Source organism: Plectropomus leopardus, chromosome 2, assembly GCF_026936395.1.
Source record: "Plectropomus leopardus strain MGB_pleo_1.0 chromosome 2, ASM2693639v1, whole genome shotgun sequence".
In the NCBI taxonomy this organism is placed as follows: Eukaryota; Metazoa; Chordata; class Actinopteri; order Perciformes; family Serranidae; genus Plectropomus; species Plectropomus leopardus.
The window spans coordinates 25,543,970-25,563,838 of NC_142177.1; the positions used below are offsets into that span (position 1 = coordinate 25,543,970).

Sequence of the window (19,869 nt, forward strand, 5' to 3'; positions counted from 1 at the left end):
TACATACACCTGAAAAACTGTTCATGTAAAGTACAGGCAGCATTAGCACATCTCCAGCCATGCCTCTTTCTCCCTTTTCCCCTTTTCTGTTCTTTTTTTGAACTAATATTGTAACTTGCCTTTTTACTTCTGTGTCTATGTGGTGAATGTGTGGTTTTTATGTTGTATGTCTAGCCCTGTGTTGCTGAATTATTTTATTGCAAATGTGGCAAAACCAGTCGCCCCTCAGGGACAAACAAGGGCTGGATCTTTATTCTGAATATACACCAGAGTGGCAGATAACACTACATTGCACCGAGACAAACATTTGCACATTCATACATTAATTTATTACTTGTAGTAATTTGGAGGGACAAGTATAAGAGACTGTAATGAGGCTCATAGGTTACTCTGGTTATTGCCAATCTTTGCTGGAATAATTAGTATTGGACAATCATGTTTCTCTACATCCAGCCTCTACAGTATGACACATCTGGGCCATGATCCTTGCAGAGAAATTTGTCTGAAAGGGACAGTTAACTACAATATTAATAACAAAATAAAACAAAACATATTTTTCCTCCTACCTGTCTTGCTATTTATCAATCTAGATAGTTTCAATGTGAGTCTTTGAATGTTGGAGATATTGGTCGTAGAGATTTCTGCTTTCTTCCCAGAATAACTGAACTAGATGGTCAGATGGCACTTGGCTTGTGGTGCTCAAAGAGCTAAGAAACTACATTTAAACTCTCAACAGCAATGTCTCTTTCCAGAATTCATGACCTGGTTACTTGAGATAATCCACAGACCTTGTTGTGAGCAGGTTCATGTAGGAACTATTTTCTTTGTACTGAACTACACCCACCAACTGTATCACTGAGCAGAAGAAAGCATGTGTCTACTGCTAGCTCAACTAGAAGCAATGAGCTAGCTAATGTTACAGCTGATGTGGTGATATGGTTGGTGGCTTAAGTAAGATAGAAATAAAATACTTCCTACTTGAAACTGTTCAAAGCAAGGTCTGTGGATTATCTTGAGTAACTGGGTCATTATTTCTGAAAAGCTACCGCTGTTTTGTTTTTGTTGTTTTTATGTATTTTTTGGCTCCTTGAGCACCACAAGCCAAGTGTCATCTAGTTCCATTATGTTGGAGAGAAGGCAGACATCTCAGTCATTATGTCCTACATTTGGCAACTCACATCAAGACAATTTAGATTGATAAAAAGCATTGCAGGTGAGAGAGAAAAAAACTACTTTTGATTTTAGAGTGAACTGTCCCTTTAACGACTTAACATGGTGAAATCCAGAGGAAAAACTGTCCTGACAAAGCCAGACCACACCACTAAAATTAGACCCTGGAACGAAAACAGAATAGCAGAAACTGTTTAAGATTTGAAGTTCTGCTTTTTATCAGTTTATGTCTATTTTATGTTGTGTGCATTTGTCTAGCTTCATACATGTGATCAGTGAGGCTCTTCTGTTGCCACAAACCTGAAGAAAATTACAATCACGACTAAGTGCCTTTAGTTGACTGACCTGTCCAGCATGAAATGAAATGACAGCACCTGTTGAATTTGCGACTTGTACAAATGAGCATTATAAACATTAAGTGCAGTGGGCAGCAGTACATGTTTTTGTTGCCATAGAGATTTTTATTTAATTGAACCAGCTGAGGCTGCAGACTGTGGCGGCTTTCACCACATCTCACTGCAATGTATTCCAAACACCTTTCTGATTTAATAATAACAACAATAATAATAATAATAATAATAATAATAGATTTTATTTGTAATGCACTTTACATTTGGAACAAATCTTAAAGTGCCACAAGATAAAAGCATCACCATAAAAAACAGATAAAAACTACCAAAATAAAAGCAGATTTAAAAGTCATAAAAAAAAGAGCATAAAAGCAATTAGAGCAACCAGCAATAAGTTAGTTAAAAGTCATAGTTCTGCTAAAAAGGACTGTTTTAAGTTTACCTATACTTTGCTTTTTTTCCCCCTCTCAAGGCCAAAATCCATGGGACATGTACTTGTCCGCTGCAGCATGTCCAAAGCAAAGTGCGTCCATTATAATCAAGTAAAGCTGCTGACCACAGAGGCTGCTCGCCCATGCAGGCACCACACTGCTCAACATTATTTTGATGTGGCTGGTTTATTTTTATTCCTTTACTACGCCTCTGTGGCTCTCCGAAAAACTACATAGCACACAGAAAAAATGAGCACAACTTGTTAAAAAATGATAAAAATGAATACCTAATTGTTTCAAAGGCAATGTGAAGCAGCAGAGAAGCCTTGTTTGTGTTCTCAAGTTAAAATAAATCAATTAGATTTATGTGTCCTGATGTTAAAGGACCCAGTTAATTCACTGAGTACCAGTTAATACAGCCTATACACTTCCAAACCTGACATAACCAACTGCATCATCACTAAAACCCAATACACACACAGTGAAACTAGCAGCAACCAAACACCACAAAGACCAGGTCTGTGAAGCAGGTTAAAAAAACCCGCACCACTCTGCTTACGTGACGCATTGCATCTGTGCCCCGTATATTTCGGCCGACAGTGTTAAGATGTTGTAAAAGAACACTTTTTGCAGATGATGAAAAGCCATAATTCTTGTTTACTGTGAAACGTGCAGCTGTGGATGTCAGATACTGAAAAGAATCACCCACTAGTGTTCCTCGTATAATTACATTAAACTTTTATTTCTTTTCCTCATCCAAATGTGTCTGCTGGCTGAAGAGTGTTTGATTAAAATCATTAATTTACATTATTTAACATTATCCTGTAATTGCTGCACATTTTCTTCTGAGTATTTAGTTTTAGCCTCTTGAAAAAAATGACTCACCAGATGAGTGATGTTGCACCAAAAACAGACTTGGATCTTAGACATCAAATCTGTTATTTGAGACCCTTGTTCTTTTATTGAATGCTAACAACTCACGTATTAACTGTGTGAATTTTATGCCTATAAGCTGTACTTGATCTCATAAATATAAGACACAGTTTGCTATTTCTTCCTTAGAAATGTATACGGTCATGTAAAAGTGATAGCTTTTTTTTCCTCTTGTAAGTAACAACACTACTGGATAATGGTTCAAGTGCTACAATAAAAAGAGAAAGATTTGGACACAAATGCATCTATGAAAGCAGAAAAGGAGAGAGTTTCTTGCCTATGTATAGCAAAGAATATATTTACATTGACAGCTAAACATAGGAAATGTTTCAGTGAGGTGAGAAGGAAGAGGTAGAAGAGAAAAATGGGTAACAAGAGGACAGAGAGATGGGAGGAGTTGAATGAGAAGGAGAGAGCACAGAGAGGTTTGGTGTGTGTGTGTGTGTGTGTGTGTGTGTGTGTGTGTGTGTGTGTGTGTGTGTGTGAGTGTGTGTGTGTGTGTGTGTGTGTGTGTGTCGCAGGATTTTAGCTGGAGGTTGTGAATGTGCCCTGAGGGAAAATGCATCATTCATATAAGAGCACTGGCAGCACTCTGCCTCTCACTGATAGTAAGTGTAAATGCTTAATGGCCACACTGAGCTGCAGAAACTTCTTGTATGTCTGTATTTCTGGCTTTTTTCTTTCTTTTTTTCTTTCTTGCTCCTTTCAAGCTGCAGTCCAGCATGTGGGAGCATTTAATATTGGCCCAGTGCAGCCAGGCAGCTAGCTAAGCCCTCCCAGGGGGGGTCATGCCAACCTTTTCCTTTCAAGCCCACTGTACCCCAACCCTGATACCAGATGGATCGTCTGCGTCTGGTTTTATCCTGCTCTTCTTATTCTGCTCTTTTATTGTTTGGATTCTTTCTTCTTTTCTAGATTAGGACAGTAGACAGAGATGGCTAGCAAGAAATCATATATGGTGGTGTCATGAGAGTTATATTTATATAGTATACAAAGACAGAATTTCTGACCACCTATCTGACAGTATTGAGGCTGTCATTGAGAAAGTATTGTTTTGTGCCCTTGTGGCTTTGCAGTGACTTCCAGTGGTGTCGTGACAGTACAGGGCATTGTCATTATACTTTATACAGCTTGTAACTTGTGTTTTAAAAGGTTCTTTTACTGAGCTGTACGCCAAAGAGAGAAAAACTAATAAACCTTAAATGACATATTAAAACAAAAGGGAAGAAAAATAAAAAAGTCTGAGGAAGGCAGTTCAATTAAAAATGCTAAAATGAAATGACAATCTGTAAGTTTAAAGATGCTCTGTGGAGGGGACACCTGTCTCACCTGTCACACAGAACATGGTCTCACTGGTGTGAGACCATGTTCTGTGTGTTTGTGCTTTTTAGGTGTAGCGCTTTATCAGTTATTATCATCAGCGATTATGCATCAAGACAATAAGCAGTATCCCAACAAAAACAAAGAAAACAACTCCAAGATAATAAAAATGGATTTAGACAATGCTGGTTTCTAAATGTTTACAAACTGCCTTTACAAATTTGACCTAAAGGATACACACAGCGAGTTGTGGTGAGCAACATCAATTGTAAAAGTAGTTTAAAAGAAAACTCCACAGGGCACCTTTAATTTTCCCCACTAAGGTGTTGATTGGGTCATAAAACTGAAGAATCTCAGATTGGCGCGAGAATCCACACAGTGAATTATCCAAGCTGATCTGTGTAGAAGCCTGCATAAAATTCAATAAAATGCAGCAACCAGCACAGCTGGTACAGGTTTCGACTTGCTTTTTCACCCATACAGATGTTAACACTGGCAGATCAGTGACCTGCACCTCACCTGCTGTTTTATACACAGCTGTTTGATATGAGTTTTAAAAAGTGGCTTCTACTGAGCACAGTAAGTCAGACAAGTTATGGTTACATTTTATCTTCATAGTGTTTTGCAAACACCATTTACAACTTATTCAGGCTACTTGAACCTTAAATATTTATGTAATCAATAATATCATGGAAACAGGTTTTTGAAGCAAAGAAATGGATGGTCTTTTCATTAAACTGGGCAGTAGAAATACACAAATACTTGTGAAATTGGTGATACATGATCAGAGGAACCAGAGAAAAAAGGGGCTGTGGCATTTGCTTTTGCTCAAGAGGTAGAAAATCTACAACTACCGGAATGCACTGCAGTGCACAGGACCAATAAATGCTCCTGCTAGTAGTGGATGTAATGCAGCGTTTTCCAAACCTCTCCCTGAGTACCACTTGTTTTAGATCTCTCCATTCTGCATCACAGATGAATTAGATGGTAAGCTTGTTATCAAGCAGCTTCAGGAGTTCATGACGAGTTGATTATTCAAATCAGCTGTGTTGAAGCAGGGAGAGATCTAAAACATGCAGGACAAGTGATACTCAAGGAGAGGTTTGCAAAACGCTGAGATAATACAAGCTTGGCTGTTATGCGATTTGGTGTGGAGCAGGTGGACCCAATTGCAGGAGATGGCAGGCAATCAGAACCCAAATACAAACTGGTCTGACGAGGGGATGAAGTGCAGGTGAAGAACAAGGTAAAGAAGCTCAGCTGAGGGGAAAGAAGTAGAACAGGCAGGGAGCTGATTGGCTGGTAAAAACTTAGGAGGACTAGCGAGTGACAACAAAAACAGACTTACTAATAAAGACATCTTAAATGACTATTTTACAGACACTTTATTCAGCCTTCCCAAAAGTCTGAAAGCACTGTGACATGTTTTGATGCAAGAAACAATATAGCGGCTTGATAATCTTGAATTACAGCTTAACCAGTTAAAATATGTTTCTGAAAACATTCTTGCATGAAATAAGCAACACAGTAACAGAATTTTGGTTTATATTTGATCAGTGTTGCTTAGTTTTACCATTTGATCTCAATTATCATACAGGAAATTGTATGGCTCCCACATCCTGTACGCAAACGCTCAAAATTACAGCAACAGTGTAATAACTTATGTTTTGAAAACATTTTAGGCCAAAAATGGGCAAAACAGCAAAAGAAATCTTGGTTAATTTTGTAGTTCTACAGTTTAATCAGAGTTTGGTCTGAGATTTAGTGAGAGAGAGGGGCGGCTCTCTCTCTTTTGATCTGCTGCTGTGCTCTTTGTGTCCATGCTTGGGTATACAAAAATTGTAGCAGTGCAATCTGTAGTTCAAGCAACAGCCCGTGAAAAACTAGTTCAACACAGTTCATTTACACATATTGTCCACACTGTTATGATACAACGCTGGTTGAAAATCACCAAAGTATCACTTTAAAAAAGCGTAAATTAAAATGTTTGGCAGTTTGCATGATTTGGTTTGTAAAGCAAAGTGTAATTAAGGACCTTAAATATCCCTTAAATACAGACTATACACGCAAGACATGTCAAAAGCAGCCAATAATAAGTATATCTAAGACAGACTCAACCCAGTGTTGTTGCATTTTATCTTCAAAATGCTCTCACATTGTTTTACCAAGCAGGTGTGAGTAGAAATAAGCTAACACTCTTGCTCTAATTTCTCTCCAACTTTGGCTAACATGAAGCTTTAAACCACTGCCCCCCATCCTCTGAAGATTAGGCTGACAAAGCGACGTTATTTATCTCTGCACTATATTCCTGCTCCTTTTTAAGTCTTTTCCCCAGCATTATTTTTCTCTGTTACAGCTCTTTGTAACTCTAATAGTCGAGGAGAGTGAGAGGGAAGATGATGAATTATTCAACGTAAGACTGAAGCTTCCAAAGCCACGGTTTGCTGTGTTAGCTGCTTTTACTTGTCTGCAACCCCCCCCCCCCCCATACCCCTTTCTTTTTCCTCTCCCACTGTTTGATAATTCATCACTCTCACATGTCCTCTCACACTAAGCCTGCACTACCCACACTTATTCCCTTCTTTCACACTCTCCCTCTTAATTATGAAGAATCCTGAATGAAGTTGGCGCTCTTTCCTAATTTCATTTAGCAATTCGACTGAAATTGCTGGACTAACACACCTAATAATGCAGTTTGGGATCAATTTGCACTTTAATGTATTCGCCTCATTTGGACTTGATTTGGCCTATGTGTGCTGTGCGTGCTCTATTGTCCTCATGCCAGACTTTGACCTGGAAGTCAAACAGCATTAATTCGTAGAAGAAAGCCGGGAAAAACAAAAGAAGGGAGGAAAACAAAACCAGATAAAGGGACCAAGTAAAACATAGGGTATGTTTGAAAGGTACAACACCAAAAAGTTATCCATGTTGTCACTCTGCGACATGCAACCTGGTTGTCAATCGCTAACCTGTTTGGTATGTGAGGCAATAGGTCAGCTGGCAGAAGGTCCAATTGCAACTAGCTGAAAGGAGGCATATCGCCACCTACCATGGCAGAGTCAGGAAACTTCCATCATTAAATGGTGCTTGTATACTGGGACAAAGACAGTGGTCCAACTACATGGCCTAATCTAGCTAGAACTGAAGCTCGACTAGACTGTGCAACACATTTTTCCAGCTCTGTAATTCCCCCAAAATTGCCAGAGTAGCCCGCCACAATGCACCTTTTTTCTGCCTAACTGTCTGTCCATCAAGATGTGGACCAGATCGCTGAATTCATATTCATGTTAAAGCAGCTGTAAGTGAAACTGTGAGGAACTTAAGGAGAAAGTGAAAGAAACATGTTTCTTTTCCTAAGAAAAGATTCAAACCCTTTCTGTGATTAAATTGTACTTTCTGGACTTTTAGAAACCACTAAACCGCTTGCTAACCAAACTCTGTGTGAAGAATTGCAAAGTTTTCACAGCAGTGTTTGATATTCTGAGGAATTGAAAGTGGTTGCTGATTTGTATGTTTATAGATTTGCTCTGGGAGAATTAAACACTGCAATAAAATTGCACCCAGGACCGTTAATTTACTTTCTCTCTGAGCTGTAGAGAAAGAAAGAATTCCCAAGATAAGTTACCACAATTCTGAGAAAAATTATAACTTAAAATACCAGCGAAGCACTTTTATCATACACATTGTTTCCAAAGTATATCATCTGAAAGTCTAAAATCAGTAGAGGAAAAGGCTTCTTGTCTGTCCTTATATGTAAGAATACAAACATGTTGGTATTACTATGCCACAGACTAACTACCCAGAAATAATAGATTCACTTCCACCAACTATAATACATTGCACTGAGGCAGGAACAACAACTCTCTTATGCCAAAGTCATCTCAACTGCCAGAATATAGGTTGGCATTGTAGGTTTCTGCAAACTACGGAGGTGTAAATTTCTATGTTGTTAAGCAGCAGATATTTTGATTTTAATATTTCGACAACGCTGTGGTCAAAGGTGAACCCTGCAGGATTTTTCAAAAGAACAGCATATAGACTCTTACAGAAATGTCCCACTCAATCATCATTTATGACCCACTCAGAGTGTGTGGCAGTGTCTTTTTCTGCAAGGACTCTGTCCTCTGCCTGTATTTTCTTATTTTCTGTGTTTAGGACATTTATGGCCGTGTACCTCCACAGCGTGCAACAGGTAGCGACCAGCTGCCAGCAAACATCCAAGAGATACACCGTTGAAAAAATGTAGATATAGCCAGGCAAAATGCCTAACAAAGAATGAGTCTTGGTTTGGCTTTTACTACAACTTTCGCTTGCTAGTATGTTTACAAACAGTGACTGACAATACAGCATATTATACCTTTAGTGTGTGGTTATATGTAGGCGCAAAAACACTTGGTTATGGTATCTGCTTTTGGCGCTACAATCATTGCTTGAAATGCTGCCACTTGCAAAGAAACAACCAGTTTAGTCGATTGCATTTCGTCTAGATGTGATGCCATCCATCATCGCCTCCACCTCGCAGTGATGAAGTCAGCTCATATACTTTGTCACTTAAGAAATTTAAGTGTGATATGTATGAACCATACCAATGGTCCACAGAAACGTACAATGCCAACGTTTTCCTCTGAGGACTGTGTTGCATTCTCAGGAGAGGGTGATTATAAATGTAAAAAATAATTCTACCTGCAAGTTGCTCTTTAAGCTTAACGCTGACACAGCATGCTATGGGGTTAACGTTAGCATGTTAACACTTTAGGCTGTGGCTTGTAATTGATGACTTTTTGGCTTTCTGTTTGCTCTCTCCATAAACAAGTATTTTTTTCTAGTTATTGATGCTAAAAAATGCAGCAGTGGCTGTTCTTTACACCTTCAGTTTATTGAAATTGGTTCACCATTTATTCATACCTACTAGTTTTTGTGTATTTTTGTTTTTGAATTAGTTTTTCACCAGTTATGCAATGATTTTATGGGACCACTTACACCAGTCTTATTTTTTTTACTCTTCTTTATTTCTGTAACTCACTTTGGCAGTGGCATGTTTAATATCACACATCACTTAGCTACATTTATAGACAAGAACTGACTTTCACCAGCTCCAGTTTGCCTTTCTTTGACTCTCAGACTATTGTAGTGTGGGTCATACCAAAGCTATGAGACTTTGTAACAGAGGCCAGTAATGCTCAGGGCGATGGAGAGTATAATGTGTTCTGGAGAGAAAAGAAAAACAGCTCACTCTATTTTTAGGAGCATAAAGATTTGGTTTCTACTCCAGATGAAAACTATATGCCCGTATAATGTTGCCACTGCCTAGGGACATGTGCAGAGTCACACACACACACTCACACACACACACACACACACACACACACACACACACACACACACACACACACACACACACACATACACCAATAGCTGGCTGGGCTGAGGATAGCCATATCAGGTTGGTAAGATAAACAGGGTGGTATTGATCTAGAAAACGGAGACAGGCAGGGAGAGAGGGAGAGAAAGAGGAAATACAAGCCCTTTCTCTCCCATGATGCGTGAAGTAGCAGGAGATTTATCCAGTTTGATGACCCAAAAGAAAACACCACTCGCCCACACATTGTTGAACTCACTGGTGTGTGCTGAGTATGAGATTATCTAAGGCTTTTAAAAAACTTTGTCGATTCCTTCATCAGTACAGGTTTCATGCCTGTTGGTGTGTGTGTGGGTGGGTGGGTGGTTGTGTGTGTGTGTGGCAATATGGGGTCAACGAAGGACCTAGATAGCCAATTACCAAACACGGCTGGATTGCTTCAACATGCTGCACATGGTGACTTGGGTACGTTTACACGTGCACCAACAATTGGGGTTAATATTGTGATAAAAATAGAAGTTTAAACGTTTTGCAGTAAACCTGAAGTTCCGGGATCTGTTACAAACAAACAAGACAGGACCGACTGGGACCAGATGGTCTTGCAGGCTAGTGTCAGTGGATATCTTTGCAACACAATACATAGATATTTTTGACAATGACACGTCAAAACAGCTATTTCTTCACATTCCTTTGATAATGTCAGTTCCTTTTTGACTGTTTTCAAAATAAAATGCTGTCCATATTGTCCACATTGCACTTTAACCGTGTAACAGGGAATGATTTCTGTAACAGGACATTGCCATTAAGTTTTTTAAACTTTTTTTTTTTTTTTTGGGCAATTTGAGCACCACAAGTTGAGCGTCATCTAGTTCCATTATTAAAAAGAGGGCAGACATCTCTACCGTCGATATCTCCAACACTCAGTAACTCACACCAAAACTGTCTAGATTGATAAATAGAACTACAGGTGAGAGGAAAAAAAATTTACTTTTGATTTTGGGGCTGAACTGTCTTTTTAAGAGATTATGCAAGATATGGATAGTTTGTGGAGGGAAAGGGATACTGGAGAAGTAATCTAGTAGTCATTAGAAATCTACTGACAGTTCAATTTCAATTTCTTCTGTAAAGAAGAGTTGTCCTGATTCTATGAAGCGACCATGAAATGATCATGAAAGATAAACATTCCTGGAACAGAAATAAAATAAGAGATAAGGAGAAATTACAGTCAGTACAATGCAGTTAATATCCTTTTTTTTAGACCCTGCATTTGAGGAGCGTGTCATATAATAGTACTGGTGAACTGAACTGGTTTCTTTTTTCATGTCTGTGTCTCTGTCCAATGTCTCTTGCACAGCTGGTTATATTTTTATAAATGACTCATCTCTGCGCTGCTTTCTAGCAATTTCAAAATTACACTCGCTGGCACAGGAAGGGACATAAAATTACAGGTCGAGACATGTTGACATATCTTTCACTCCCTGGCCCAAATAGAGCCTCGTCTGTTGAATGGGAAGACATGTTTACCGTATGATTGTTCCTGCCTTGAACCACATTTTTGTTGCCAAGCACTACTATCCAGAGCTGCTTACTGGCTGGGATTGTGTTTGTCACCAGGCAACATCAGCTCAGTAAACAATTATGTCAGAGATTCAGAGGGACTGTCGCCACTGTAGTGTTCCCAGAAGAAGATCCATTCAAATAACTTAATCTTTTCTTAATACCTTTTCATTTGTTTTATCACATTTTGTTTAAATTCTTCTAAAAAATAACTACAATAAGGCATAACTTGTCAGTCACAATCATTTACCATCCCTGTTATATGGTGACTGATCTTGTCCTCTGCACAGAGGGTTAGGGGCTCCCAAATGCTCCCAAAGCTCATTGTTTTTCCAGTTTGCAGACATTTACAACCGCTGTACTTCTTTGAAGTAGCCACTATGCTAACAGTTGCTTTTTAAATCTTCCGCTGTGAATTGCACACATAAGCACATTGTCAAAACCTCACACCTGGCTTTCCGGCTTTACGTTTTACATAGACCTCATTTCAGCACTGTTACTACCGCCTGTCCCGGCTCAGAGGCGAGACCGTTCTGTCACACCTTTCCGTGATCGGCCTTTATTATATATTTTATTTTATTATATATATTTTGTATTTTGACATTATATAAATGACATAAAATAAGGAAAAGCATCATAAGCCCCCCTTTAAAGAACAGTATAACTTCTTAACACAACTAACTCAACCCTAAAGTTGATAAAACTTAAAAATACTTTTCAGCTTCCACATGTTAAAAGTACAGTAAAAGTACAATGGTTTATATTTTTCAAAATATAAAGAAATATATTTACCCAAGGCGTTAAGTAGGTTAACTAAAGTCTCATTCCCACTGCACAAAAAACCCACTAACACAAGGTAGATTTATTAGTCTTTTTAAGTTTATTCAAAGTTTTTTTTTAAACTTAGCTTAGAAAAAAATTTAATTAAAATGAGTCACTAAATTCTGCTACATCTTTTGGCGTCGAAGGAGGAGTTTATGAGTCTCACAGCTTGGGGAAAGAAGCTGCTCCGTAGTTTGGTGGTTCGTCAGCAGATACTTCTGTATCTTCTTCCAGATGGCAGCAGAGTGAACAGACTGTGGCTGGGGTGGCTGCTGTCTTTCAGTATCCTTTGGGCTCTGTGCAGACACCTCACTTCACCAAGGTCACTGATGCCCTGTAGACATGTACCAGTGATGTTTTGGGCATTTTTAATCACCTGCTGTAGAGCGTTCTTGCTTCTTGAGGACCTTGCTCTGGAATTTAGCCTTCCTAAGTTGTTGTAGGAAATAGAGCCTTTTCTCTGCTTTTTTAACCTGGGTGGTGATGTGTGATTACCAAGATTGGTTCTCAGTGATAGTAATTCCAAGGAACCTATAGCTGTTCACCTGCTCCACCTCAGCTCCACTGATGTAGACAGGGGTGTGTGTCTTTGCCTCCTTTCTAAAATAATCATTCAGCTCCTTGGTTTTACTGAGGTTCAGCTGTAGGTTGTTCTCTGTGCACCACTCTGCAAGATCGTTAATTTCCTCCTGGTATAAACTCTCATCGTTGTTTATAATACGGTCGATGATGGTGGTGTTTTCTGCATACTTCACAGTAGAGTTCTCCTGATGTCTGGGAGTGCAGTCATGGGTGTACAGTGTGAACAGGATTGGGCTGAACACACAGCCCTGGGGGGCTCCGGTGTTGAGCACTTATGTAGAGAAGGTGTGACTGCCAATCCAAACTCTCTGGGGTCTGCATGTGAGGAAGTCCCCAGTATCTAGTTGCAAAGTGTTGAACTGAAGCCCAGAGTGTTAAGTTTTCCAATCAGCTTCATGGGAGAGATGTGTTGAACGCTGTGCTGAAGTCAACAAACTGATTTGTGCAGTGTTCACTGGCAGTGGGAATGCAGTATTTAGTAGGTTTACCAGTGTTTGAAAAACATGCATGCACGCGCTACTTTTGGTGAGAAAGCGGTATAACTAGTAGCCTGTATAAAGATTTGAGAAGTGTAGTACAGTGCTCAGTTCTCCTGGTTCTTGTTAGAACTATGAAGGATTCATTTTGTTGTCTGGACATGAATCCTCTAATTCTTTCTAGTTGTTTTAGATGATGAAAGGCTGATTAAGTTGTTGCCCTAATGTGGCAGCTGAGGCTCAGATACAATAAAAGATACAAAAACCAGCTCTATTCTCAGTAATTGCTTCATTCAGATGGTGAAATTACACCTGGAAGCTCCTCTGATAAACATGCTCAGATGATACAAATGCACAACAAGTACTGTCACTGTTGGAGGATGCTGAGAGGAAAAGTATGTCGCACTGTGATCTCACTACCCACACATGCCCGTCCTGTTTGGGATAGCGACCTTCTTGTATTCTCTGTGTGCGTAAGTGTGTTTATGCAACTGTGTGAGAGGGAGAACAAGAGAGAGTGCGTGCCAGACACAGAAACTCTGGTGTTTTCGGCTCAGGCAGCAGATCTCTACAATAATCAGCCGGATTGTCTTGCACGCACAACATCTGTCTCGAACACACACAGAACTGCCTCTTTCACACACACAAACACAGCCATTATATAGTCATTACTGTCAGGCTGATGCTGTGCAGCCCTCTCTAACATGCTCTTTCTCTCTTATCCATCTCCTTCCTTCCCCCTTTCTTCTTCTCCTTGCTTTCTTTGTCTTGTTCCTCTCCTCTTGTTCCCCTCAATCCAGACAGTTTCAATCTTGGAGCAGCGGCTGACGCTGACAGAGGACAAGCTCAAGGAGTGTTTGGAGAACCAGATGGAGATCGGTCAACATCTCCAGAGACGAGACGAGGCCTAAAGATGGCGACACCAGAGTGAGGTTGAGCTGTGGTGTGAGGGAAATGGGGTCACAACTACACCATTAACAGAAACACGTTCACAGTACTCTCTCGTTGTTAGATCACACATAATATATGCGATCTTGGAGACAGTCCTGAACCGTTTATTCCTGACTGGACTTTAAATGCACTGAGCCGTACTGCTGATGTACTGTGTCTGGTTGTTTTACAAATACATAGATATCAGAAGTGAAGGAGTTGAATATTAGAGAAGTTGTTCTTCTACAAGAGTGCTGAGAGAGCAGTCCCTTTTCTGCTGACGAAGGACCTGCTGCTACTAGTCACTGAGTGTATGTGTGAGTTTGTGTGTGTGTGTGTGTGTGTGTGTGTGTGTGTGTGTGTGTGTGTGTGTGTGTGTGTGTGTGTGTGTGTGTGCGCGCGCGCGCCCAATGGTTGCATTTACGAAAGTGTGGACACATGCAGGAGAGTTTCGCACTTGCCTTTGCACTACATGTGTGGACATTTTTTTACTCTGTGCGTGTGCAGGCTCATGTATAAAATATTGATTTTTATCAGAAATCGCCCCTTGACAGTAAACAGCATACACAACCATGTCCATAAGGCACAATCATCATTTTAAGCCCTATTTGCACAGGATAAGTAGAACAACAGGACCTAAAATGATTTAGAAATGACCCCTCCACATCTGTAGCCTTTTTTACAGAGATCCTGCGATAGGGCTAATAGGGCTATAACAACACTTAATTACACCAGCTTTGCCTTTTTTTTTATTTTTGCAACAAAGCCAACCCACAGCAACATAATGCCTCCCCAGTGTATGATTTTAGATAGCATGCCGGCATTCCAGAAGCAAAAGAAAGGTGAGGAGCCTGATGTGTAACACAACAGTGTTAGCCTTTAGTATGACATATAACATACAAACAATAACAATGGCATAACATGACAATAACAATAATTTACCATCTTGTCTCCGAAGGTAAAAGGTCCGTAATGTTATTGTTATCCCAGTTTGTGGACACTTTGAGATACTATTCATCTTCTTTGATTTACCTGCTAATTGCTGCTATCTCCTGGGGATGGGTAGCATCTATTACACGTTATCAAAACGTCACACTTCCATGATCCTATCCTGTGGGCTGTACTTTTTATGTAGATGTTGATTCGGCACTGTGATAGATGTAAAATGACAAAATTTTCTCTGGCCAGTGGTCAGTGTTTTGTTTCTGCTCGAATGCTTCAACATGGCGCCCAGGTCACCCCCCCCCCTTTCTCATTTTACAGCCAAATTGTAAACTAAAGTATGTTTCTTAAAACAATTTAGGCGAGAAATAGGCAATGCAGTTACAGAATCTTGATTTATTTTTGATTAGCACTGCCTAGTTTCACAGTTTGACTGCAGTTCACAAGCAGTAATTGACATGACTGACAGCTTTGTTAGACTCCTCGGCTCTGGTTGGTTGTTCTCATGCAGGTTTGGTAAAGCTTTTAGAAGCAATACAAGAAGGCAGGGGAGCTTTTTTTTTCTTTCTCATACTGTGTGAATACAGTGGCACTTTCAGCAAATATGTGAAAAAGTTATCAGCTCCAGCTTTAAGTTAAACCTATGGTGCTTTTTGGATTTTCTCCTCTATGAGTGCGGTAACGGCTGATTGTAATTACTGCAGTTTGAATGATAAGTGTCTTGTTCTGTCCTGTGTCTAAAACTTTTATACACTAAAAGTGACTTGTGTAGCTTTTTAATAAATGTTTTTCACTCTTATCGCTCACTTGAAAATAGTTGATAAAATAATTCCGGTTGCTCTTTCACAACACTGAGCTGTGTTTGTGCGACCACTGAAAGAGAGTTTGTTTTCATAATTGTTGCCAAAACGATGATGTCACCGGGTGACTCTCCAAGAGGCTGTTTCCTGCTCTGATTGGTCCACAGAGTCTGAGCAGTTACCCGAGAAGTCGTGACTGTTCTGTCTTTATTGTCCTCAGCAGAGATGTTAAGATCATGAGCCGTGAGCTGTGTCATCCAGCCCTGATTTTCAACCCTTTCTTTGCCAGATTTTGAGTGACGATTTATTCCAAAAACATGGGGGTGGCAGCTAAGTACGCCTGCCCTGCTTGTGTCCAAAATCCTTATGTTTCACTCCCCCGAGTAATTTACGTAACCTGACCACTGATGCTGGATCAGTACTTTTATTTTTAGAAGCTTCAATGAAAATGAGCCCGAGGCCACGCTCAGACGCCTGCTGTGCTTTCTCGAAGAACAGATTCATCTCAACCATAAAAGACCTATTCATTCATTTGACTTTTTTATTTAATAAACCGGTAATATGTTTACATACTAATGTAATGAATCATACTGAGTCCTATTGTGGAGGTCTCAGCGAACAGTGTGGCATCATTAAAATATTAATAACTGTTTCTTTAAGACCCGGCTCGGGCTCTGCACTGATGGAAAAAGAAGAAAAACAAAACCGGAATTCTGGAGCTGTGCTGCCGGGCCCACTCTCTTCCTTCCTGTCTGGGGCCCAAGGACACACACACACACACACACACACACACACAGACACACACTCATGCCAGAGAAAACGGCTCCCTTTACTATGGGCCTCAACCAGACGGCCTGCCAGGAGGCCTAGTGGAGGAGAGGAGGGGCTGAAAGAGTGGGTTCAATAACTGCGAGTCTTGACTCTGTGCATCTCTGTGTGTGTGTGTGTGTGTGTGTGTGTGTGTGTGTGTGTGTGTGTGTGTGTGTGTGTGTGACCAAGTTTAGTTTTAAACCTTGGGAGTGAGAACATTTCTGCAAAGCATACTCAATGTAAGGCAAGACATAACAAGGGTTGTTTGAGCGTTAAGATTGGTTTTAATGCTTTGTTCAAAACGCCAGCAACTAGGGCTGTGTCCGTCTCAGAATTATGTCAGTCAAATCAGATTTGGCTGTTCAATATAAATATTCGATGATTTTTTTTGTTTTTTATGTAAAGTTTAAAGTTTGAGCGGGCTCAGCAGGACATTCTGTGTGACAGCGGCATTTACGTAATATAGTAAACAAGCTAACGCTGCAAACGACAGGTCGTAAATGTGCAACAGCATTTTTTTTTGCTGACACTAGATCTCAAACAAAAGCCAGAGGCTGTACGCAGTAAGTTGCTGTGAGCTGTTGTCTCACCACTTCTAAGCAGAGGAGCAGTCACTCTCTGTGCCAAGTACCTCCTCCATGTCACTCACTGCTTGCATGTCTGCTGCATGAAAGTCAAGAGCGCTCACTCTGCAGCAAAATCTAGAAATAAAAACGTCCCCAGAAGTACAAAACAAAACAAAATAACTAATGTAATAGTAATGTAAAGTAATGGAGGGACATCCTACAAATCAAAGTTGAGCTGGATTCAGCTTTTGGCATTCCAGTACAGACTTTAGATGATGGTCAGTTGATGTGCTTTGCTGGAAGTAGCAGTAACAGACCAGCACATGACGGCATAACTACATCAACAAGCATTTGAGCAACGCTTGAACAGTGACTCGGCGATAATTTAGCTGTTTACGCTGTTGCTTTGTTGCCTGTAATGTGAACACTTGGGTTTGGTTACAGAACTCTGAACTTTTACTTTTACCGATTTAATTATGTACTGCCGAATACCATTTCATATAAACTCCATCGTTGCCAAGTGCTGGTACCGGAGAGTGCATCCAGCCAAGGAGCTCTAAGGCCAGCAATGGAGCAGTGGAGCCGCTGGGTTGAACTTCACACGTTGAGTTGTGAGCTTCTGGGCTGCCACTTGTGTTTGAATCTACTATATCACCCCTACATCTTGTTCAAGTACAATCACTTTTGGTCCCAGCTTCATTAGTGGAAAGTTTTACTGCTTTTCTCTTTTTTATATCATTGTAAACTTAATATCTTTGAGTTTCTGACTTTGGTTCGGACAAAACAACACGTCCCCTTTTTTTTCTGGGATTTTATCAAGCATTATCAGTCAAAGAAATATCTGCCAGATTAATCATTAATGAAAATAATTTTCATTTGCAGTCATATTTCAGTTAAAAGTGAGGCCTCTGTGCAGTATTTTTGCATCTGAGAAGACCTTAAACTAATGGATCTGTTACTCAAACTGGACTTATTAGTAGTAGTAGTAGTAGTATTTCACGTCTCACCGGTACCTGAAGCAACACCTTTCCCCATCAAGCAGCTCACTTACGGTTAGAGTCGAGGCTTTAGTTGTGATGGTTGAGGTCAGGGCTGTAGGGAGCATTATGTTAAAGAGAGTCCTCACAAGTATTGCTGTAAATGTGTGTGTGTCCGCACATGAAAAAGAAAGGGGATAAAGAGAGTTTGGAGAGCAAGCCTCTGTAATATGTAGCCCATGTGTGGCCCACAAGCGTGTGTGTGTGTGTGTGTGTGTGTGTGTGTGGGAGGGGGTTGGTGATCCTGTAAGAAGAACATCTGGATATGTTTTTCCTGGTGCGCTGTGGTCGCTGCCACTGCTTGCCTGAGTGTGTGTCAGTGTGTGTTTTAGTGTTTTACTAGTTCAGTGTGTCAGAGTTTTTGTTCTCTGCTGCTCCTCTTGACTTTTTGTGTCCTCAAACATTGTGTCATATTCTGACTTTATGAGATTTAACGGATTGAGATGTTACCCAGCCGCTCTTCGTGCCCTGTAACAGCAGGTGGAGGCTATGCGGCAATATGTAGTTTCTCTGTGAATGAAAGGGGGGGGGCTGACGGATTTCCCAAAATGTCTATTGCCTGCGTGTTTTCTTAGAACTGGAAGCTGAATTAGTCTGTGTTATAATCTGTCTTTGGTGATCATCTCTGAAATGACGTTTTGTATTTCTAGGAAAGAAATGAGAAGCGGTCTGCTGGCACAAATTACACTGAACAATTTTGAGGAACCACAGTAGAAAAACAGAATAACTGTGTTTTTCTTGTGATGTATGAGAGTTTCCAGTGAGTCACAGCAGGGCAGGTGCACTATACATTTTTACAAGTCCAAAGAGATGTTCACAAATACAGAGAAGGCTGTATGTGCAGGGTAGACAAAAATGTGAACACCCAAGAGCTGTGAAAGTGACTTACATTACTCTGAAGGTCAGATTGTTAGTTATAAAAGATCTGGGAATCAGTGGATTTGTGAGTTTTCAAAGCATTGTGAGCTAAAAAAAATAGAGCCTATAAAAGGTATAGCTCAAAGTTTCATTAAGTCTAGACGCACCCTTTAACATCCATATGTGAGCCCAGCTGTCTCCTGGGTAAACTCACTGTATCGTGGTTAAAGGTGTAATGAATGATGTCAGTACCTGATGGATGGACGTAACATTACATTAAAACACCACAGACTTTCTTGCTCTTTATATCCGTCAGTTGCGCTGGGCATTAAATATTGCTGCAGATGGGTTTCCCCTGAAGTTAGCTGAAAGCCTGTTTTGTCTGTCAGAGTGAACCTCTGATGTCAGTATCACACATCAAGAGGCATGACAAAGCATCATTTGATGACCTGAGAATGAGAACAAGTTGGGGTTTTGTGCACTGTTAAATTAGGCAGGACGCCTAGCCTGAAATGAAGACCATCTTCACTAATATCATAAACTATTGATGCATTTTTATGAAATAAAACATTACCTTTTGAGGTCCAGTGTGTAGGATTTAGGGACATCTAGTTAGGTAGCAGATTGTGTGTAGGTAAACTACAGTGGCGTGAAAATGTCTATGGCCCCTTCTATCTAAAAAAAAGGCTCATTCTAAGGAAACAAAAGCACAACTATTATGGTTTTATGTGAATATACACAAATGAAAACATAGTTTTAAATATTATATTGCCAAGATTCCTGTAAGTCTTACACACTGGACCTTTGAGGTGGAAAAGAGCAGGGGTGCGAATTCAGTGGCTATTGGGGGTTCATTTGCTCTGTATTTCATTATGGTGACTCACTAAATCAAAACAAATGTAGACAGACCTCTCAACAACAAAGCC

General features: G+C 40.1%; 1 protein-coding gene across 1 annotated transcript in view; it reads left to right on the forward strand.

The window, feature by feature from the left end:
• poc1a (POC1 centriolar protein A) overlaps positions 1 to 15,678 on the forward strand; it is a 53,581-nt gene extending 37,903 nt beyond the window's left edge. Inside the window, exon 11 of the mRNA XM_042496727.2 lies at positions 13,801 to 15,678. Coding sequence (XP_042352661.2) covers positions 13,801 to 13,911 — 111 coding nt within the window. The 3' untranslated portion in view covers positions 13,912 to 15,678. The remainder of the gene's footprint in view (positions 1 to 13,800) is intronic.
• The last annotated feature ends 4,191 nt before the right edge of the window (positions 15,679 to 19,869 follow it).